Below are 23,879 nucleotides of genomic sequence, written 5' to 3'. Positions count from 1 at the left end.
TAGGCAATTATGAATAAACTGCTATGAACACCTGTGTGCAGGTTTTTGTGTGAATATGTTTTCAATTCATCTCGGTAAATACCAAGGAGCATGATTGCTGGATTGTATGGTAAGGGTATGTTTTGTTTTGTAAGAAATCACCAAATTGTCTTCCAAAGTGGCTGTACCATTCTGCATTCCCACCAGCAATAAATGAGAGTTCCTACTACTCCACATACTAGCCAGCATTTGGTGTTATCAGTGTTTTTGGATCTTGGCCATTCTAATAGGTGTGTAGTTGTATCTCATTGTTGTTTTAATTTGTATTGCCCCAATGACAGGTGATGTGGAACATCTTTTCCTATGCTTATATTGCACATCTTCCTTGGTGAGGTATCTATTAAGGGATTTGGTTCATTTCTTAATCAGGTTGTTTGTTTTCTTTAAGAGTTCTCCATATGTTTTGTGTTAGTCCTTTGTCAGATAGGTGTTTTGCAAATATTTTCTCCCAGTCTGTGGCTTTTCTTTTTATTCTTTTGACGGTGTCTTTTGCAAAGCAGAAGTTTTTAACTTGAATAAGGTCCAGCTTATCAAATCTTTCTTTCATGGATTGTGCCTTTGGTGTTGTATCTAAAAAATCATCACCAAACCCTAGGTATCTAGATTTTCTATCTTACCTTTTAGGAGTTTTGTAGTTTTCCATTGACATTTAGTTCTGCAATCTTTGTTTGTTTGTTTTCATTTTGTTTTTTTTGGCAGCTGGCCACCACATGCTTTAACCAACTGAGCTAAGTGGCCAGCTCTGTAATCTATTTTGAATTAGTTTTTGTGAATGATGTAAGCTCTGTGTCTAAGTTTATTATTTTGCATGTGCATGTCCAGTTGTTTCAGTACCATTTGATGAAAAGACTATCTTTTCTCCATTGTATTGACTTCGTTCCTTTGCCAAACATCAGCTGACTGTAATTGTATTTACATGTCTATGCCTGGGCTTTCTGTTCTGTTCCACTGATCTGTTTATCTGTTCCTTCATCAATGGCACACTGCCTTGATCAGCCTTATAGTAAGTCTCGAAGTCAGGTAGTGTTAGTCCTCCAACTCTGTTCTTCTCCTTCAGTATTATGTTACCTATTCTGGGTCTTTTGGCCCTTCATATAAATTTTAGAGTCAGTATCTACAAAATAACTTACTGGAATTTTGATTGAGATTGGATTAAATCTATAGATAAGTTGGTAAGAACTGGAATCTTGACAATATTGAGTCTTCCTACACATGAACATAGAATATCTTTCCATTTACTTAGCTCTTTTTTGATTTCTTTCATCAGTTTTGCAGTTATCTTCGTATAGATCTTGTGCATATTTTGTTAGATTTATGCTTAAGTATTTCATTTTTTTGGGTGCTAATAGTGAATGGTATTGTGTTTTTAATTTCAAATTCCACTTGTTCATTGCTGGTATATAGGAAAGCAACTGACTTTTGCATATTAATCTTGTATCCTGTAACCTTGCTATAATTGCTTATTTGTTCTAGAAGATTTTTTGTTGATTCTTTCAGATTTTCTACATAGACAAACATGTCACCTGTGAACAAAGACAGTTTTATTTTTTCCTTCCCAATCTGTATACCTTTTATTTCCTTTCCTTGCTTTCTGCATTAGTAGGATTATAGTATGATTTTGAAAAGTAGTGTGAGAGAGGATATCCTTGCCTTGTTCTTGGTCTTAATAAGGAAACTTTGAGTTTCTTACCATTAAGTATGATGTCAGCTGTAGGTTTTTCGTAGATATTCTTTACCAAGTTAAAGAAGTTCCCCTCTATTCCTAATGCTCTGAGAGTTTTTATCATGAATGGGTGTTAGATTTTGTCAAGTGCTTTGTCTGCATGAGTTTTCCTATTGATATAATAATGTGATTTTTTTTGTGGTTAGCCTGTTGATGTGATTGATTACATTAACTAGTCTTTGAATGTTGAAATAGGCTTGCATTCCTTGGTAATGGTGTATTATTCTTTTTATACATTGTTGAATTTGATTTGTTAATGTTTTGTTGAGGACATTTTGCATTATGTTTATGAGGGAGATTTTTTTCATCCAACAAATATTTACTGAGTGCTGGGGGACCCAGGCGAAAGCCCCAGGCAGTCTCCCACCACCCGAGCAGAAGGCAAAACAGCACCACAAACACTGCTTCTGTGTAAGTGGTCTGCTAAACCTGCTGTCACAAGGACCAACCTGCAGACAGCCCACTACACACTTGATTACACTGACACAAGGAGCGTCACCAGAGGAGCCTGAAAATGGAGGAGGAAATCTTTCTCCTCAAAGCCCACTCCAAAGTAATAGAAGAAACAATTGGTCTACCAGATAACCAGACATCAACACAGACATACTAGAAATATGAATAAATAAGAAAACATGACACCACCAAAGGAATACAGTAATTTTCAAGTACCAGATCTCATAGAACAGGAAGCCCTTGAAATCACTGAAAAGGAATTCTGAGCAATGATCTTAAGAAAACTCAAAGAGATAAGAGCAGACTCAATTAGAAAAAAAGATAAAATGAGGAAAAATATCAAGAATACAAAGGAGAAATTTTACAAAGAGATTAATACCTTAAAAAAGAATGTAGCAGAACTCCTGGAACTGAATAATTCATTCAATGAAATAAAAACACAACTAGGAGCTTAAGCAGCAGTTTAGAGGAAGCACAAGAAGGAATTTCAGGTATTAAAGATGGTCTTTTCAAAATAAGCCAGGTGGACAAAATAAAGGAAAAAGGAACAAAAAAAAGTGAAGAAAATTTAAGAGAGCTTACAGACAACTTTAAGTGCACAAACACGCAAATCATAGGTACTCAACAAGGGGAGAAGAGAGGAAAAGGTATTGAAAACCTATGCAGTGAAATAATATGGAAATAATAATGCAAAACTTCCCAGATATAAGGAGACACATGTACCTTCAGATTCAGGAAGCTTAAAGATCCCCAAACAGATTCAATCCAAAAAGATCCACTCCAAGACACATTATAGTCAAACTGGCAAAGCTCAAAGGCAGAGAGAATTTTAAAAGTAGCAAGAGAGAAGCATCTAGTCACTTATAAAGGAGCCCCCATCAGATTAACAGCAGACTCCTCAACTGAAACTCTATGGGCCAGAAGAAAATGGAATGATATAATCCAAATACTAAAAAAAAAAAATTGCCAGCCAAGAATATTATACCCAGAAAGGCTATATCCTTCAGAAATGAAGGGGAAATAGTGTATTTCCCAGGCAAACGAAAACTGCAGGAGTTCACCACCCTATGACTAGCCCTGCAAGAAATTCTCAAGGGAATCCTGCATCTGGATTCCAAACAACAATAATCACTATAAAGAATACACAAGAAAGAACAAAATCCACTGGTAAAACAAAAGTACAAATGAGAAAGAGAAAGAAACTAAATCTTACCACCTCAAAAAACCAACAAACGTTGAAGATAAATAATAAAAGGGGAAGAAAGGAACAAAAGATATTTAAAACATCTAAAGAAAAAGCAATAAAATGCCAGGAGTAAGACAACACTTGCCAATAACAACCCTAAATGTAAAAAGATTAAACTCCCCACTCAAAAGACACAGATTGACTGACTGGATTAAAAAGCTAGAACCAACTATATTCTGTCTTCAGGAGACTCACCTCACCTGCAAAGACACACAAAGATTAAAAGTGAAAGGATGGAAAAATATATACTATGCAAATGGAAACCAAAAATGATCAGGAGTAGCTATTTTATATCAGATAATATAGACTTTAAACCAAAAACTATAAAAAGAGACAAAGAAGTTCACTATGTAATGATAAAAGGATCTATTTAGCAAGAAGACATAGCAATCATAAATATGTATGCACTCAGAACCAGAGCACCCAGATATATAAAGAAAGAGATAGACCCCAATATGATAATAGCGGGGGACCTGAACATCCCTTTCTCAGCATTGGGCAGATCATCTAGAAAACCAATCAACAGAGAAACACAGGATTTAAACTATACCTTAGACCAATTGGACCTGGCAGATATCTACAGAACATTTCATCCAACAACTACAGAATATACATCAGCACATGGAATATTCTCCAGGAAAGACCACATGTTAGGTCACAAATCAAGTCTCAACAAATTTTTTTTTTTTTTTTTTTTTTTGTCGTTTTTTCATGACCGGCACTCAGCCAGTGAGTGCACCGGTCAGTCCTATATAGGATCCGAACCCGCGGCGGGAGTGTTGCCGCGCTGCCAGCGCAGCACTCTACCAAGTGCGCCACGGGCTCGGCCCAAGTCTCAACAAATTTTAAAAAACTGAAATCATTTCAAATACCTTTTCAGACCATAATGATTAAAACTGGAAATCAATAGCAAGCATAATTCTGAAAACTATACTAATACATGGAAATTAAACAACAGGCTCCTGAATGAACTATAGGTCCAAGAAGCAATTAAACAGGAAATCAAAAAATTCTTGAAATTAATGAAAATAAAGACACATCATACCCAAACCAGTGGGATACTGTAAAAGCAGGACTAGGAGGGAAGTTTATTGTGATAAATGCTTAGATCAAAAGAACGAAAAGACTTCAAATAAATGATCTAATGCTACACCTAAAAGAACTACAAAAACAAGAACAATCAAATCCTAAAAGTACAAGACAGAAAGAAATAATTAAGATCAGAGCAGAACTAAATGAAATAGAGACCTAAAAAATGATACAAAAGATCAATGAAACAAAAAGTTGGGTTTTTTTGAGAAGATAAATTAAATAGACAAACCATTAGCTAAGTTAACAATAAATAAACAAAAAATTAAAAAGAGAGAAGACCCAAATAAAAAAAAAAAAAAACAGGAATGGAGCAGGAGACATTACAACTGATACCACAGAAAGACAAGAATCATTAGAGACTATTACAAACATCTATATGCTAACAAATACAAAATCCTGGAGGAAATGGATAAATTCGAGGACACATACAAACTACCAATACTGAACCAAGAAGAAATAGAAAACCTGAATAAACCAGTAACAAGCAATAAGATTGAAGCAGTAATCAGCAGTCTCCCAACAAAGAAAATCCCAGGACTATGAGGCTTTACTCCTGAATTCTATCAAACCTTTACAGAGGAATTAACACCAATTCTCTCCAAACCATTCCAAAAAATGGAAACAGAGGTCACTCTCCCAAACTCATTCTATGAAACCAACATCACCCTGATAGCAAAACCAGACAAAGATACAACATAAAAAAGAAAACTACAGACCAACTTCTTGGATAAACACAGATGTAAAAATCCTCAACAAAATATTAGCAATCAGAATACAGCAACATATCAAAAAAATTATATACCATGATCAAGTGGATTCATCCCAGGATGCAGAATGGTTCAACATCCACAAGTCAATAAATGTGATACACCACATCAACAAAATCAAGGGCAAAAAACATGATTATCTCAACAGATGCAGAAAAAGCATTTGACAAAATTTGACATCCCATCACGATAAAGACTCTCAGCAAATTAGGTACAGAAGGAAAGTATTTCAACACAATAAAAGTCATATATGACAAAACAACTGCCCATATCATCCTGCCTGGGGAAAAGCTTTAGGAACAGGAATAAGACTAGGAATCAATTTAACCAAGGAGGTGAAAGATCTCTACAAGAATTACTGAAAGAAATTAAAGAGGACACAACAAGGTGGAAAGACATTCCATGCTCTTGAATTATAAGAATTAACATTGTGAAAATGTCTATACTACCCAAAGCTATCTACAGATTCAATGCAATCCCCATTAAAATACCAATGACATTCTTCACAGAAATAGAAAAAACAATCCTAACATTCATATGGACCCACAAAAGACAACAAATACCCAAAGCAGTCCTGGGGGTGGGGGGGGGAGTTAGAGGCATAACACTACCTGACTTCAAATTATACTACAAAGCTATGCAACCAAAACGGCATGGTACTGGCAGAAAAACAGACACTCAGACCAATGAAACAGAAGAGTGAACCCAGAAATCAACTCACATACTTATAGCCAACTGATCTTTGATGAAATCACCAAGAAAATACATTGGGAAAAAGACTGCCTCTCCAATAAATGGAGTTGGGAGAACTGGACATCCATATGCAGAAGAATGAAACTAGACCTGTACCTCTGCGTTGATCAAAATCAACTCAAAATGTATTAAAGATTTAAGTATGAGGTCTGAAACCATAAAACTACTAAAAGAAAACATAGGGAAAACGCTCCAGGAAGTAGGACTGGACAAAGGCTTTATGAATAAGATCCCCAAAGCACAAGCAACAAAAGAAAAAATAAACAAATGGGATTATATCAAACTAAAAATCTTACTCACAGCAAAGGAAACAGTCAACAGAGTGAAAAGACAACCTATAGAATGGTAGAAAATATTTGCAAACTACACATCTGACAAGGGATTAATATCTTGAATATATACAGGGAACTCAACTTCACAGTACAAAAACAAATAATCCAATTAAAAAATGGGCAAAAGAGCTGAATAGACATTTTTCAAAGGAAGATACACAAATGGCCAACAGGTACATGAAAAAATGCTCAACATCACTAATCATCAGGGAAATGCAAATCAAAACCACACCAAGATATCATCTCACCCCAGTTAAACTGACCATTATTAAAAAGACAGAATAACAAATGCTGGTGAGGATATGGAGAAAGGGGAACTCTTCCACACTGTTGGAAGGACTGTAAAATAGCACAGCCATTATGGAAAACAGTATGGAGGTTTCTCAAATGACTACAGATAGAACTACCATATGATTCAGCAATCCCACTTCTGGGTATATATCCAAAGTAATGGAAGTCATCATGTCAAAGGAATACCTGCACTCCTGTGTTTATCACAGCTCTATTTACAATAGCCAAGATATGGAACCAACTTAAATGCCCATCAATAGATGACTGGATAAGGAAAATGTAGTACACATACACAATGGAATACTACTCAGCCATAAAAAAGAATGAAATTCTGCCATTCGCAGCAACATGGATGAGCTTGGAGAAAATTATGTTAAGTGAAATAAGCCAGACACAGAAAGAGAAATACTGCATGTCCTAACTCATAAATGGGTGCTAAGAAAGAAGGAAAGAAAGAAAGACTACAATAATACATTGAACTTTCAGAAGGAGAGAAAAAATGTGTGGTTACTAGAGGTGGGATAGGGGAAGGAAGAGGGAGCTTAGGGAGAAATTGGGTAAGTGGAACAAAGAATGATTATGATTCATAATAACAAATACACTAATAATGATTAATATAAGTATATTAATTTAATGGTAATAATAATAATGGCTAATACACATGTAATACTTATAGTGTATGAGGTGCTTTACACTGGCTAAGTCATTTAATATTCTTCATAACCATTTTACAGATGGGTAAACCACAGTGCTTGGCCCAAGTAATGGCCAAGGTTACCTGAATGGTAAGTTGTAGATCTGAGATCTTAAATCTGGCAAGCTTGTTAAATTTGTGGATTCTCTTGGATGTAGATAGTCACATCATCTGATAATAAAAACAAGTGGTCTTCTTTCCTACTGTGGGGGGTGGTGGATATTATTATTAAGGTTAGTATCTCTAGTAACAATGCTAAATGGACTCTGACAAAGTAACATTCTTACTCCTGACTTTAGTAGGAATATTTCTAAAATATCACCATTAAGAAAAATGTGCCCTCTTTGTTCCTGATGGTTACCCTTTATCAGGATAGGAATTTCTCTTTTATGCTCAGTTTCCTAGAAAAAAGATTTTTTTAATTACCAAGAATGAGTGCTGAATTTTATCAAGCACTTTTCTACATTGTAATGTTGAGCCATTCCTACTTTTATGAGACATCCTACTTAGTAGTAGCAGCAGCAGTAGTAGTAGTGTGTGGGCGTGTGTGTGAATAAACTTGCAAATTTCATTTGATGCTGTTTTATTTAGAATTTTTATACCTATGATAAGTGAGACTGATCTATAGTTTCCTTTTCCTCTATTATGCCTGTCTAGTTTTAATAATACTTGTTTTATAAAATGAGTTGAATAGCCTTTTCTTTCTCTGTTCTCTTATACAGCTTTTACAAGAGAGGAATTACTTGAAGTTGTGATAAAACTATATTTGCAGGGAAGACTTTTGATAGATCTGGATATTGTAAAAGTAGAGTTGACAGGACTTTTTAAGGACTGGAGGTGAGGGATGAATAAGAGAGGATGATCCCTAGGTTAAAGATTTAGGTGGCTGGATTCATGCTAGGCACTGAGATAGGGAATATCAGAATGGTAGGGGATAGGTGAAAAGGTAATTAATTCAGTTTTAGACACGTTTGATTTCAAGTTTCTTTGGGACCGTCAAATGGAAATATCCCCACTGGGGCTTAGGAAAGAGGTTATATTGGAGGCAGAGCGTTGGGTCTGTAGTTCATTGATTCTCATTTCATTCATTCAAAAAATATTTGAGTGTCTATTCAATGTTAAACTCTGGGTATACTATCTTTCTCCTCTTCCTCCCAGGTTAGCCTTTCTGACAGGGATGATGCTATTTTATTTATTTTTTTCTGTATAGTGTTAATGGCAACTATGTTTCCTGTGCTTCTCTTCTCAGATACTAAAGTTTTGGTTCCTCCTTCCTCTCCCAAGTTTTCCAAACAGTAGAGCTGGGAGAGAACACAGTTGATGGGGGATGGAAAGAAGGTTGTATGCATTGTTTGAAATTAGTTTCTAAGTTAGAAGAGTACTAGACCTAATGCAGGAACTTGATGCTTGAAATAAATTCAGTCCTTAAGAACTTTAGGCTTTGTTCTTGGCTATAGCCAGAGCCAGCTTTACAAACCTGTGCCAAAGCCAATTTCCACTGGTAGACGTGTTAGTAAGTTATTTAAAATGTACATATTACTCTGAGTTAAGGGAGGATTTAAGATGTGTATAGTAAATACCTCGGTAAGACTTAATCTTTCCATACATAAAATAAAAGGTTAGGGCTTGGTGATTTCCTAGGTTCTTTTAGGCTTTAAAATTGTATATAGTTTATATGTAGATATGCTAACAATGAGATATTAAATACTGAAGGTTGAAGAATTTTCTTCTGTGGAGGTCTTTAAGAAAAGGTTTATTCTTTTCACATCTTTCACTTAACTGCATGTCTGACTAAAGGCTGGAGAAAGGAAAGGTGAATCCTGAATACAAAGAACTGAGTGTGGACATGGAGCTCAACAGTTAGAGAAATCACAGGGAAAAATACAAAAGGCTGGATTTCACCACAGAAGACATTTCAATGGGCCTGTAAGAAACATGCTGTCAGGAAGATATAGTCTGGCAAGAAAGAGAAATCAGAAATTAGATATTTCTTACTCTTTCTGGACTCCGAGGAATTGGGTAGAAAGCAGAAAATGTAAAACAAAAACAACCCCAAACACAACACTTTTTATGGAAGAAAACCTCTGTGGAAGTGAACTGAGCAACAGGACAAGGGCAACATGTCACATCCATCTAGGTCAAGTTGTAGCTTCGGGCAAGACAATCAAGGACTCTGAAAAACCTTCCACTGCATCCCAGGTTGCCTGAGGGAAAGACCGCTGTGACAGGGAAGAAAGAGATGCTTTTGAGAGAGAATGAGTTAACCATGTACTAAAAAGAAAGTAGTTGCCTTTCCTGGAGGCTTCAGTGTTCTGAAAAACCTCAGGAAGTTTCTCCAGAGTCTAGAAAATGCCTTACTGCAACCCTTGAGAGCCTATGCTACCTGCACTGAGACTGGTTTCTACCATTAATCTGTACTTCCTTCCTGGGGGTGCTATTCTGCCAGCAACAAAGTTGAAAGAATAACCACCAACCAAACAATCTGCTTCTAGGAAGTACTTCTATCAACATTATAAAAGTCATAAAGTTTCAGAGAAGCTGGCAGGGGATGAAGCAACTTAAATGGCCCTGACACCATGTTCAATAAAAGCTTTGTTTAGTTTTATTTTCTAGTTACAGGAATTACTATGTGGTTAAAATTATGTATTTATATTTTTGACTATTTCTTCCTCCTCCTCTTATCAATAATTCCTTTCTTCTTTTTACTTACACTCCACAGAAATCTAGTTTAAGAACATGGAAAAATCACCAAATTCCAATGATAGTGTATAAATAGAAATTAAATAATGGATGTTTTAAAGATCATTTGTTATAATTAGAAATCACTGACAGAGGAAGTAATTTGAAATAATAGTTGTGTAAATATGTATAAAAGATTTAGGTCCAAGTTGCTGGGGGAAATACCTCTCAGTAAAGCCAACATGACTGTAAAGGGCCATATACAACAGTTGCATTTTTAATCACATTTTTATTTACCTTCTGTAAACAATACATGTCTGACTTTTGTTGATTATTTATTGGAAGAAATTTTTATGTGTCTCTTTCCTTCCCCACTTTTACTACAGTTTTACTAGATGCTTTCATAACCTCACACTTAACTGCATCCCTGACTCTTTTTCTCTTTGCTTCCACCAAAATGTCCCATACCTGTCTTCCATACTACTAGTACTAATTATTTTTTTGGCAGCTGGCCGGTACAGGGAATGAATCCTGGACCTTGGTGTTATCAGCCCCACACTCTAACCAACTGAGCTAACTGGACAGCTAATACTAATAATTATTAAATGCTGTTTTTAGCCTACTGCCAAGAACCTATACTGGTTCTCCATATCCTCTATGGCTTTTAAAGCATTCCACGAATCATCCCCCCTCAGTTACCCCATTACACATTTTCTTCAGTCAGGCCAGTTTCTAGACTATTTGCAAGTGTATGATTGGCATTTATACTTCTTTGCATTTACTTATGCTTTTCTCTATCAGGAAGATCTTCCTCTTTCAATGGCCTTATACTAATTATACTAATTCTACCACATTTCAAAGTTTTGCCAAGTCCTAGTACCTTCCTTATTCTAGACTTAATTGACCTTTCCTTGCTGAGCTATAGTCATAGATTACTCTGTACAATTTTATACTTCATTACATGTGACTATTTCATATCTACTTGCCTTTTCTGTTTTACTATACTGTAAGCTCATTGAGGGTAGAAGAGATAGCCTGATATGGAGAAAAACAAAAACAAAAACAAAAACAAAAAACAAAAACCCCCAAAACCCCCCAAACCAAAAAACACCAATAATTTTCATAGCTCAGTGTTTATTAAAGTAAATGTCAACCAGAAATCTATGCTATAAGATCTTGGTTTACTCTGCTGTAAAGAAACTATTTAGATGTATAAGAGAAAGAGTTAATAATATTTACTACTGTGAGGGGAACACAAGTTAAGAATCTGCTCACTGCAGAAAAAGAAAACAACAATTGGAGGATATTCTAAAACTATCTTCAGCTGCTTATCTCTAAAAGGAATTGTAATCTACAACTGTAAAATACTCTGTTTTGCATAAGAAAAGCCCTTTTTTTTTGGACATGGTCCAAATATAATTTTAAGTAATGGTTTTTATGTTTAATATGCTTTGTCTTATAGAAAAGTTGTTTGGCACTAAACATTAAAAAGGCTTTCATGACTTGACACTAACTTATCATCTAACCTTACTTTCCACTATCTGGCTCCTAGGTTGCTTGCAAAAATCCTTAATCACTGTTGAATAAGTGGGATATACTACAAATAGAAGCAGCCAAATCTACAGCATCTGACATTTTATTTGTGGTCATATTTAAAATCACTGCTGCTTTCTCCTGTCCATGGTGACGTCACCAATGTTGCATCTCTCCCGAATGGCAGCCACATTACCTTCTCAATGTACCTCGGTTTGTCTGGAGGATGACTGCCCATCTCTTTGCGGTGACCACAAGTTATCAAAAGTGATTTTTATGTAGGCCATGAAACTAACATACTACAAGTATCTCAAATATATTCTACATATTTTGTAAAATTCCATCTAGTCCTTCTCCCTCAATTAGGTAACAGAGAGAAATTTACCTTTTGAAATATAACTTAAACCTCTTCCCCTCCACCATCCCCTCTCCACACTTTCGCGGTCTACTGTCTGCTTCTATTCCTCTGCTTCCCCAATGACGGGGATGATTCTTTAAAATTCCTTAAAGCTCTCAGATCTCCCTTCCCAACAGCCTCCATCACCACCCCAATCTCTTACTCTCTTATGCTATACTAACTTTTGGTTTTTACTATATTAAAACATAGGACTCTCTGCTTTGCATTAGAGTTAGCACTTGTGCTCTCTCCATGTCTCCCCATTTGACTGTAAGCTCCTTAAAGGAGAAGATCACGCCATGTTTATCTTTCTCTCTCTACGCTCATCTTTCCAACCGGGACTTGTACAGTCTCTCTCTTTCTCTCTCTCTCACACACATACATATACACATTAAATGTTGCTTTGATTAAAATAAATAGCATATATATTTAAAAGTATGAAAATAAAAGAAAATCTATGTTTCCCCAACTGACTAAAAGTCCAAATTTACTTTATTAAAAGAAATGAAGAAATTGACTGTTTAAAATCATCAATCTCAAACTCTATTTTCCTTTTTCATATTTGTTGGCAGCATAGAGGCTGCTGAAGCTGCTAAATAGGCATCTTAAACTAAAGCAGAACTCATATTCTATTTAACTCTAGTACGACTAACATTTTAATATGATTTATATCTGCTTAAGCAAAAGTTATGGACAATATGTCTCTATTATTAAGGCACCATAAAACAAAATTGAATCTAAATGATTCAGGATAAAACACACCAAACTGTTTTCCTGAAATAAACTTATGCAGTTGAGCAGTTATTGTGTACTATTAAACAGTTGGCATGTTTCACATCTTTGGCATGTAAAAGCCAAATGGGTGTAGACTTATGTCATTTAAATGATGCCAATGTGTAGTTCTCACCTTCTTAAATATATCCAAATTCCTTAGGATGCCAAACAAAATCTATCCTCTGGGACTAAAACATGCCAACAATTTAATGGTACATGGAAGCATTATTAGAAAAACTTGAGAGGGGAAAAATGACCTTTTTCCCAGTAACAGACGAAGGTCTCATAAGTGAAAATGAATTACAGCTCAGGAAATTATCTGGTGAACTTTAGGCCAGAGAGCCAAATCAGATAATTCAGTACAAAATTTCAAATGATTGCTACATAATTTTTTCAACTGTGTAGCCTCTAGGTATAAAACTTGCTTTCTTAAAGCTTCTCTTGGCAAAAATATCTGCTGTTTTAAAGCTTCAGAGCACAGCATATCTATGAATTTGAAAAGAAAAAATTTCATGATTTTCATTTCCAAAATTGGGGTTGTGGTAGTAATCATTAAGCAAGTGGGATTCTGAGTAAATATTCAGATAAATACGTTCGGTACATACAAAATAAATGGAAAGATTGATATTAATTATGCAAATTATGGATTTGTTGTGGTCTGCCAAGTATGTGGTTGGTTTGTGCACAGAGAGGAGGAAGTTTAGCAAGCAATAAGTGTAACCTAACATATTTGTAGGTAAACAGGTGGTACTTGAATATCACTACTTACTGGTATTTTTAACTTGTTCTTTAAAAACTCATGTAGGTTTCACAGTTTAAAAATAATGGTAATATAGCATATATTTTAACAAGAGAGTCTGTAACATTAATCATTATTACTAAAATAAAAAATTATTAAATATAAATGGCACTAGATTCTACTTAAAATAGTAGGTTTTATTAATAACCTGGGAAGACAATAAGAAAGATTGGAAGAAGTATTGTGAACATATTGTACATCATCTCAAGAAAACAAATTCTATAATGCATCTCTATAATGGAAAATCATACCTGAAATAGCGATATAGAACAAATCACAAAAAAGTACTATAAAACACAGACCCACAGTGAAGAAAAATATTCCTCTGATATCTACAATATCAATTTCACACTTTTGAAAATAAACATATAAGCAGATTTAGTGTAAGCTGCATTTCAATGTAGTATAGTCATGTATATTTTTCAGAAATCACCAGGCTTAGAGAATTTTAATTGTCTCACTATACTTTTATTGGTCTTGCCTTTTTCAATACAAACCTGTTCATACTAACAGTCCCCATTTGTCATGAGAATGTTGGTGTATAAAATTAAAATAACTAGACTTTAAAAAAAATTGTGATGAAAAACACGACATCTACCCTCAATGAATATTTGAGTGTACAGTATAGTATTGTCAACTATAGGCACAATGTTGTACACAGGTCTCTAGAACTTTTTCATTTTGCATGATTGAAGCTTTATACCCATTCAACAACAATTAACTTCCCTTCCCCCCAGTCACTGGCAACCAATATTCAACCTTCTGCTTTGATGAGTTTGACTATTTTAGATACTCATGTAAGTGGAATCATGCTGTTGAATATGAAATATGAACAGAGTACTTGCCTTTCTGCACTGCCTTATTTCATTTAGCATAATGTCCTCTAGGGTTATCCATGTTGCAGCATATGGTAGGATTTTCTTCTTTGTTAAAATTGAACAATATTCAATTGTATGCATATACATTTTCTTTATCCATTCATCCCTAGAAGGACATTCAGGTTTCCACTTCTTGGCTATTGTGAATAATGCTTCAATGGACATGGCAGTGCAAATATTTCATCAAGATCCTGATTCCAATGTTTTTGGATAAATACCCATAATTGGGATTCCTATATCATATGGAAGTTCAATTTTTAATTTTTTGAGGCACCTCCATATTGTTTTTCATATTGGCTGCACATTTTACATTTCCATCAATAATACACAAGGATTCCAATTTCTCCACATCCTTGCTGACATGTTATTTTCCATTTTCTTTCTCTCTCTCTCTCTCTTTAAAAATAATGGCCATCCTAACAGGTATGAGATGATATCTCACTGTCATTTAATTTATATTTTCCTGATGACTGGTAATTTCAAGCATCTCTTCATATACCTGTTGATCATTTGTATGTCTTCTTTGGAGAAATGTCTATTCAAGTCCATTGCCCATTTTTATTTTTATTTATTTAAGATAATTTATTATACACATAAGTGGGGTACAAAGTTGACTTTCAATAGTTCTGTACAATGTATGATGGTCAGATCAGGATAATTAGCTTATTCATCATTATAATACATAATCATTCCTTTTGCTCATTAACCAATTTCTCATTAACACCCCTCCCTTTCTCCCTCTACTCCCCTTTTCTTTTTTTATTTTTATTTTATTTTATTTATTTTTTGTTCTTTTGTGACCGGCCGCACCACGCTCATCCAGTGAGCGCATCGGCCATCCTTATACAGGATCCGAACCCACAGCGGGAGCACTGCTGCGCTCCCAGCGCTGCACTCTCCCGAGTGCGCCATGGGGTCGGCCCTACTCCCCTTTTCTACCACTAGTAACCACAGTTCTTTCCTCTCCTAAAAATTCAACGTATTATTGTGATTATTGTTTCTTACTCTCTCTGGCTTTATTGTTTATTTATTTATGGATCTGTTCCCACTTATGAGAGAGGATATATGGTATTTCTCTTTCTGCACCTGGGTTGTTTCACTCAGCCTAACTTTTCTCCAGGCTCATCCATGTTTCTATGAATGGCAAAATTTCATTCTTTTTTATCGCTGAGTAGTATTCCATTGTGTATATATACCACATTTTCCTTATCCAGTCATCCATCAATGGACATTTAGGTTGTTTCCCTAGCCTAGCTATTGTAAATAGAGCTGCTATGAACACGGGAGTGCAGGTATCCCTTCAACATGATGATTTCCAATCCTCTGGAGATATACCCAGTAGTGGGATTGCTGAATCATATGGTAGTTTTATCTGCAGTTGTTTGAGGAATCTCTATACTGTTCTCCATAATGGCTGTACTAATTTATAGTCCCACCAACAGTGGAGAAGGGGTCCCCTTTCTCCACATCCTCACCAGCATTTCTTATTGTCAGTCTTTTTGATAATCACCAGTCTAACTGGGGTGAGATGATATCTCAATGTGGTTTTGATTTGCATTTCCCTGATGATTTGTGATGTTGAGCATTTTTTCATATACCTGCTGGCTATTTGTATGTCCCAGGACCAGATGGCTTCACTGCTGAATTCTACCAAACTTTTAAAGAGGAATTAATACCAATTCTTTCCAAACTATTCAAAAAAATTGAAACAGAGGCCTTTTCCCCAAACTCATTCTATGAGGCCAGCATCACCCTAATACCAAAATCAATGATACAACAAAAAAAGAAAACTACAAGCCAATATCCCTAATGAACTTAGACACAAAAATCCTCAACAAAATACTAGCAAACGGAATACAGAAACACATCAAAAAGATTGTATACTATGATCAAGTGGGATTCATCGCAGGGATGCAAGGATGGTTCAACACATGCAAATCAATAAATGTGATACACTATATCAACAAAATCAAGAACAAAACTATGATCATCTCAATAGATGCAGAAAAAGCATTTGACAAAATTCAATGTTCTTTCATGATAAAGACTCTCAACAAACTAGGTATAGAAGGAAGGTATCTCAACACAATAAAAGCCATATATGACAAACCTACTGCCAATCTTCTGAAAGGGGAAATGCAGAAAGCTTTCCCTTTAGGAAAGGAAAAAGACAAGGATGCCCACTCTCACCACTTCTATTCAACATAGTACTGGAAGTACCTGCCAGAGTGATTAGACAAGAGAAAGAAATAAAAGGAATCCAAATAGGAAAAGACAAAGTCAAATTGTCCCTGTTTGCAGATGACATGATTCTATATATACAAAAACCTAAAGATTCTACAAAAACATCTTAGAGCTGACAAATGAATTTAGTAGGGTTGTAGGACACAAAGTCAATATACAAAAAACAGTAGTGTTTTTATGCTTCAACAACTAGAAGAAAAAGAAATTAAGAAAGCAAGCCCATTTATAATAGTCACCCCAAAAGTAAAATGCTTAGGAATAAATCTAACAAAGGAGATAAAAGATATTAATGCCTTATCAGAGATATGATTTGCAAATATTTTCTCACATTCCATAGGCTGTCTTTTCATTCTGTTGATGGTTTCCTTTGCTGTCCAGAAGCTTTTAAATTTGATGTAGTCTCACTTGTCTATTTTTGCTTTGGTTGTCTGTGTTTTTGATGTTATATCCAAGAAATTATTGCCAAGATCAATGCCATAAAACTTTTCCCATATGTTTTCTTCTAGGAGTTTTACAGTTTCAGGTCTTATAGTTAAGTCTTTAAACCACTTCAAGTTGATTTTTGTATGTGGTGTAAGATAAGAGGTCAATATCATTCTTTTGCATGGGAATATCCAGTTTTCCCAACACTATTTGTTGAAGAGACTATCCTTTCCTCATTTCGTTTTCTTGGCACCTTTGTCAAAGATCAGTTGACCATATATGCATAAGTTTATTTCTGGGCTCTTTATTCTGTTCCATTGCTCAGTATGTATGTTTTATGCCAGTATCATACTGTTTTGATTATTATAGCTCCACAATATGTTTTGAAACCAGAAAATGTGAGGCCTCTAGCTTTGCTCTTCTTTCTCATAATTATTTTGGCTATTTTGGGTCCTTTGTGATTGCATATGAATTTTAGGATTGTTTACTCTGTTTCTATAAGAAATGCCACTGAGATTTTATAAAGATTGCACTGAATTTGTAGATTGCTTTGGATAGTATGAATATTTTAACAATATTAAATTTTCCGATCTGTGAACATGGGATTTCTTTCCATTAATTTGTGTTTGGTTTAGTTTCTTTCAGCAGTGTTTTGTAGTTTTCAGTGTACAAATCTTTTGCCCCCATGGTTACATTTATTCCTAAATTTTTTTTTGATGACTTGTAAATAGAATTCTTTATAATTTTCTTTTTGATTGTTCATTGCTAATACACAGAAACAGAACTAAAATACAAATAATTTTGCATGTTTGTTTTTATACTCCAACTTTGCTGAATTCCTTTATTAGTTCTAACAGTTTATTTTTTTCTGGAATCTTTAGGGTTTAAGAGCATGTTATCTTGAACAGAGATAATTTTACTTCTTCCTTTCTGATTTAAATGCTTTCTATTTCTTTTCCTTGCCTAGCTGCTCTGGTTAGGGCTTCCAGTACTATGATGAATAGAATTGGCAAGAGTAGGCATCCTTGCCTTGTTCCTGATCTTAGAGGAAAAGCTTTTAGGTTTTCATTGTTTTTTTTTTTAGGTTTTCATGTCACTTGTGGTTTTTTTTTTTACTATATGGTCTTTATTATGTTGATGTAATTACATGTTGTTCCTAGGTAGTTGAGTGTTTTTGTCATGAAAGGATGTTACTTTTGTCAAACATTTTTTTTGCATCTAATGAGATGATCATGTGATTTTTATCCTTCAATCTGTAATTTGGTATACAACATTGATTTCTGTATGTTGAACCACCCTTGCATCCCAGCAATAAATCCTACTTGGTCATGGTGTATGACTCCTTTATTGTGCTGTTGAATTTGGTTTGCTAGTTTTCTGTAGAGGATTTTTGCAACTATATTCATCAGGGTAGCTTTCTTTTCTTCTCGTGTATTTTACTGGCTTTGGTAATGCTGGCCTCACATAATGAGTTTGGATGTGTTCCTTCCTTTTCAATTTTTTGGAAAAGTTTGATAAAGATTGGCATCAATTCCTTTTTAAGTGTTTGTAGAATTCTCCAGTAACATCATCTGGTCATGGGATTTTCTTTGTTGGAAGATTACTGCTTCAATCTCCTTACTAGTCATAGTTCTGATTGGATTTTTTAATTCCTCATGATTCAATTTTGGTAGGTTATATATTTCTAGGAATTTATACATTTCTTCTGGTTATCCCCTCTGTTGGCTTATAAGTGTTCATAGTAGTCTCTTCTAATCCTTTTTTATTTCTGTAGTATCAGTTGTAATGTCTCTTTCATTTCTGATTCTATTTATTTGAGTCTTCTCTCCTTTTTTTTACATTAAAGTTTAAAAAAAAATAAAACATAATTGATTGAACATCTCTGTGGGGTACAGTGTTTAATACCAATACCTGTTTCTCTCCTTTTTTCTTAGCCTAGCTAAATGTTTGTCAATTTTGTTGATGTTTTCAAAAAGCCAACTCTTAGTTTTGTTGATTTTTTTGTATTGTTTTTCTGTTCTCTACTTTGTTTATTTCTGCTCTAATCTTTACTATTTCCTTCCTTCTACTAACTTTGAACTCAGTTTGTTTTTCTTTTTTGAGTTCCTTGTTACAGTTAGGTTGTTTATTTAAGAACTTTCTTCTTTTTGAATGTAGACATTTATTGCTATAAACTTCCTGCTCAGTACTGCTGTTGGTATATCCCCTAAGTTTTGGTGTGTTGTATTTTTGTTTTCAATTGTCTGAAGATATCTCTAATTTCCCTTTTGATTTCTTCTTTACCCCATTAGTTTAAGAGCATGTTGTTTAATTTCAACGTATCTGTAAAATTTCCAGTTTTTCTTCTGCTACTGATCTACAGTTTCATTCAACTGATGTCAGAAAAGTTAGGTGGTATGATTTCAATCTTCTTAAATTTGTGAAGCCTTATTTTGTGACCTAACATGGGCTCTATCCTGGAGAATGTTTCATGTATACTTGAGAAAAATATGTATTCTGCTGCTGGATAGAATGTTCTGTATGTCTATTAAGTCAATTTGATCTATAGTGTTGTTCATGTCCTCTGTTTCCTTACTGACCTTCTGTTTGGATGTTCTATCCATTATTGAAAGTGGGGTACTGAAATCTACTATTACTGTGTTGCTGTCTATTTCTCCCTTCAGTTTTGTCAATATTTGCTTTATGTATTTGGGTGCTGTGATGTTAACTGCATATATATTTACAATTGTTATAGCTTCCTGGTGAATTAACCCTTTTATCATTATATACTGTTCTTGTTTGTGTCTTGTTTTTGACTTAAAATCTATTTTGTCTGAAATAGGTATGGCTACTCCTACTCTCTTTTGGTTACATTTGCATGCAATAGCTTTTCCCATCCTTTCCCTTTCAACTCATGTGTATCTTTAATTCTAAGTGAATTTCTTATAAATTGCATACAGTTGAATTTTACTTTTTAAATTCATTCAGCCACTCCATGTCTTTTGATTGGGCAGCTGAATCCATTTGCATTTAAAGTAATTATAGGGAAGGAGTTACTATTGTCATTTTGTTAATTGTTTTCTGTCTGTCTTATAGGTTTTGTCTGTCTTTTCTTCTCTGGTTGTTTTCCTTTTTTTTTTTTTTTTAGTGATGTGCTATGTCTCCTTTCTCATATCCTTTTGTATCTTCTGTAGATGTTTTTCTTTCTTTGTGGTTAACATGGGGCTAACATAAAACAATTTATAATTGTAACACTACATTTTAAGCTCATAACAACTTAAGTTCAAGTGCATTAAAAAACTCTATACTTTTATTCTCCCCCACACTGTTATTCAAGTCACAAATTACATCTTATATTGTGATCCATTAACATATTGTTATAGTTTAATTATTTATTGTACTTTTGACTTTTAACTACTATAACACAATTAAAAGTGATTTACATATCACCATTATAGTATTAAAGTACTCTGTATTTGTCTATATATTTACCTTTATCAGCAAGCTTTATACTTTCATTAGCTTTTGTGTTGCTGTTTAGTGTCTTTTCATTTCAACTTGAAGAATTCCCTTACGCCTTCCTTGGAAGACAGGTCTAGCAGTGATGAACTTCCTTAGCTTTTGTTTATTGGGAAACTATCTCTCATCTTTGAAGACAGTTTTGCCAGATACACTAACCCTAGTTGGCATATTTTTTTTTCTTTCAGCACTTTGAATATATCATTCCTCTTCCTTCTGGTCACCAAGGTTTCTGCTGAGAAATCCACTGATAGTCTTACAAAGGTTGTCTTGTATATGATAATTCACTTTTCTCTTGCTGCTTTCAAAATTCTCTTTATTTTTATTTCTGAGAATCACATTATAATGTGTGTAGGAGTAAACATCATTGGCCCCTGGTTTTTGGGGTCCAATGGGATTCTTGAATCTGGATGTATATTTCTTTCCCCATGTTTGGGAAGTCTTTGGCCATTATTTCTTTAAATAAGCTTTCTGCCCCTATCTCTCTTCTCCTTCATGGACTCTCAAAATACACATACTGGTTCTCTTCATGGAGTCCCATTAGTCTCTTATGCTTTCTTCACTTTTTCACTTTCTCTTATCTTTTTCCCACTCTGACTGGATAATTTCAAAAAACTTGCTTCAAGTTTGCTGATTCTTTCTTCAACTGGATCAAATCTGCTGTTGAACTCTCTAGTGAATTTTTCAGCTCAGTTATTGCATTCTTCAGCTCCAGAATTTCTGTTTTGGTTCTTTTTAGTATTTTATATTTCTTTTTTTGAAATTCTCCTTTTGTTCATGCATAGTTTTCCTCAGCTTGTTGAGCATCTTTATGATGGTTACTTTGAATTTCTTGTTAGGTATTCATATACTTCAGTGCTTTTAGGGTTTATTTCTGGAGATTTAATTTACTCCTTTGATTGGGCCATTTCTCCCTTTTTCTTCATGTTCCTTACAACTTTGTGTTGATATTCACACATTTGAAAAAATAGCCACCAGTCCCAGTCTCTTCAGACTGGCTTGTACAGGGAAAGACTTTCACCAGTCAGCCTGGCTACATATTCTGAGGGCTTCTCAAATATTTTCTGTGGATGGGCCTTCTCTAGACTTATGTGTTTAAATTCCTACTGAGAGAGATTTGCCAGTTTATTTTTTTCCAGGAGAATGCAATCTCTTGCTCTCTCTGGTGCCTCTTTGCTGTACCACAGGTTCTCTGAAACTGCAGGACACCACCCAGTTGTTTTTTGTTCTCAGTGCCCCTCAGGCATCTAGAGTTTATTGGGTCCCCTCAGTCAGGCTAGGAAAAAACCAGTCCCTTGGGCAGCCCTCTGAAAAGCTGGAGTTTGGGCACATATTCCATTCTTCACTTAACCACTGAGAAAAAGGTCAACAAGCTGTATTGGCCTGTGTCTGTTATACTGTAGTCCTTTGGAACAGTAGCATGCTGACCAACTCTTTTGATCTCAGTGGCCCTCAGGCATCTAGAGTATGCCAGGTCCCGTCTGTGCTCTGAAAGAGGTGACACAGAAGCCAGTCCCTTGGGCAGCTCTCCACAAAAGTCAGAACATTGGATGTATGATCTAGTCTTCTCTTTCCTTCCCTAGGGAGAAACCAGGATCTGAGAGTTCCCTCCTGAATGATGATGTTCCCTCCAAAATTCATGTTGCAACTTAACACCCAATACAACAGTATTAAAATGTGCGGCCTTAGGGAGGTGATTATGTCATGAGGGCTCACCTTCATGAATGGGATTAATGCCCTTATAAAAAGGCTTGAAGTTCAAGGGAGTGCTTTCTTGCCCTTCCATCCCTACTGCCTTGTGAGGACATTTTTTGGCACCATCTATGAGGAACAGGCTTTCACCGGACACTGAACCTGCTGATGTCTTGATCTTGGACTTCCCAGCCTCCAAAACTGTGAAAAATAAAGTTCTATTATTTATAAGTTACCCAGTCTGTGGTATTTTGTTATAGCAGCACAAATGGACTAAGATATCTATCTCCTGCTTGCCTGGTACTGCACTGGGACGTGCGGGACTATGGCAAGAGGGTGCCATGGATTTTCCTACTGGCTTAGATGCAGCTGGTATTGTGCTTGCCTGGGGTGCAAGAGTCTCTTCAGTGGCTCTGGATTTGTCACAAAGGGAATTGGTCCATGTATTTTGTTGAATCAGTGTCTCTGTGGGAGGAAAGAGGGCTTGGGGCTTCCATTGCACCATTTTGCTGATGTCACTACTAGACTTTTCTTAAACTGGCCTTTTTAATAAGATAATATTGCTGATTAATGGCCACTAAACTATTTAAAGATGGACAAGTCTCAGCCAAACTAATGGTGCTGTAGTCAATGTGGCTGAATTAGACATGTGTCACAATGACATTTTACATTTCACTATTAAAATGGTTATTTATCTATTATTTCATTTTATTTTTGCAATATCTCTGTGAAGTAGAGACTAAGAAAAGGGACCCATCTATGTTGACAAGGTAGAGAAAACACAAGTGTTTTTGGAAAAAGCCTTCATTCAGGATGTGTCACACAGTCACACTTATAACCAGTTTGATAATTTTGATTAAGCCAACCGGTTGTTTGATGGAAGTGACTGTATAAGAGTGGTAGTCAGTTTTTGGATTGTAGTAGTAAATGGGTCAATTCATCAAATAGGTGAGGCAATTATACATACAAAAGCTCTAAAACTTTCTTGCTAACACAGATTACCATGATAACCAAAAAAAAGGGGGGGGGGAGTAGGTGAGTATAACAAAAGAAAAATTTTTTGAGAATAAAGTCTAATTTCCAGTATGCCAGTATCGATATTATTAGTTTTTTAAGACATTGTGTTACTGGTGACATTTTACATTTCACTCCTAAAATGATTATCTGTTATTTTGATTTAGTTTTGTAACATCCCTGTGAGGTACAACCTGAGGAAATGGACCCATATATTTTTATTGCTAACTTAGTACATAGATACTAATTGCAGAAACAATCTGTTCAAAGACCATGGGCTTTTAATATGGGTGCAGTACAGCCATTACAACTGACAGTAGACATTACATCTTGTAAAACATTTGAGATATACTGCACTTATAACTTTCTGAGCCCTTATAAATGAACAAGCACCTTCTAAAAGGAACTGGAATTATAAATTCTGTTTTACTTGTTAAAAAAAATTCCTTTTGTATTTGATTTTCCTTTCATTTTGGTAGAAAAGAGAGCCAAGAATAACTTGAGATTTTTTTCCTCTCACTGACAAAACTATTCAGCATTTTAATATAAGTGAATTAT

At 35.0% G+C, this 23,879-nt stretch overlaps 1 protein-coding gene across 3 annotated transcripts in view; it reads right to left on the bottom strand.

Moving 5' to 3' along the window:
• The window catches only part of ELP4 (elongator acetyltransferase complex subunit 4), a 263,052-nt gene that overhangs the window by 29,704 nt on the left and 209,469 nt on the right, over positions 1-23,879 (bottom strand). Inside the window, exon 10 of one of the 3 annotated variants that reach the window (XM_063093889.1) lies at positions 22,428-22,508. The exons of the other annotated variants lie outside the window; for them this stretch is intronic. Coding sequence (XP_062949959.1) covers positions 22,437-22,508 — 72 coding nt within the window. The 3' untranslated portion in view covers positions 22,428-22,436. Of the gene's footprint in view, positions 1-22,427; positions 22,509-23,879 lie in introns of those variants that run through there. 3 annotated transcript variants of the gene reach the window in all.

The sequence above is a fragment of the Cynocephalus volans genome, chromosome 4, assembly GCF_027409185.1.
Source record: "Cynocephalus volans isolate mCynVol1 chromosome 4, mCynVol1.pri, whole genome shotgun sequence".
NCBI lineage: Eukaryota > Metazoa > Chordata > Mammalia > Dermoptera > Cynocephalidae > Cynocephalus > Cynocephalus volans.
Note: the sequence above shows the minus strand (reverse complement) of the source record. Positions and strands in the feature narration are given on the sequence as shown.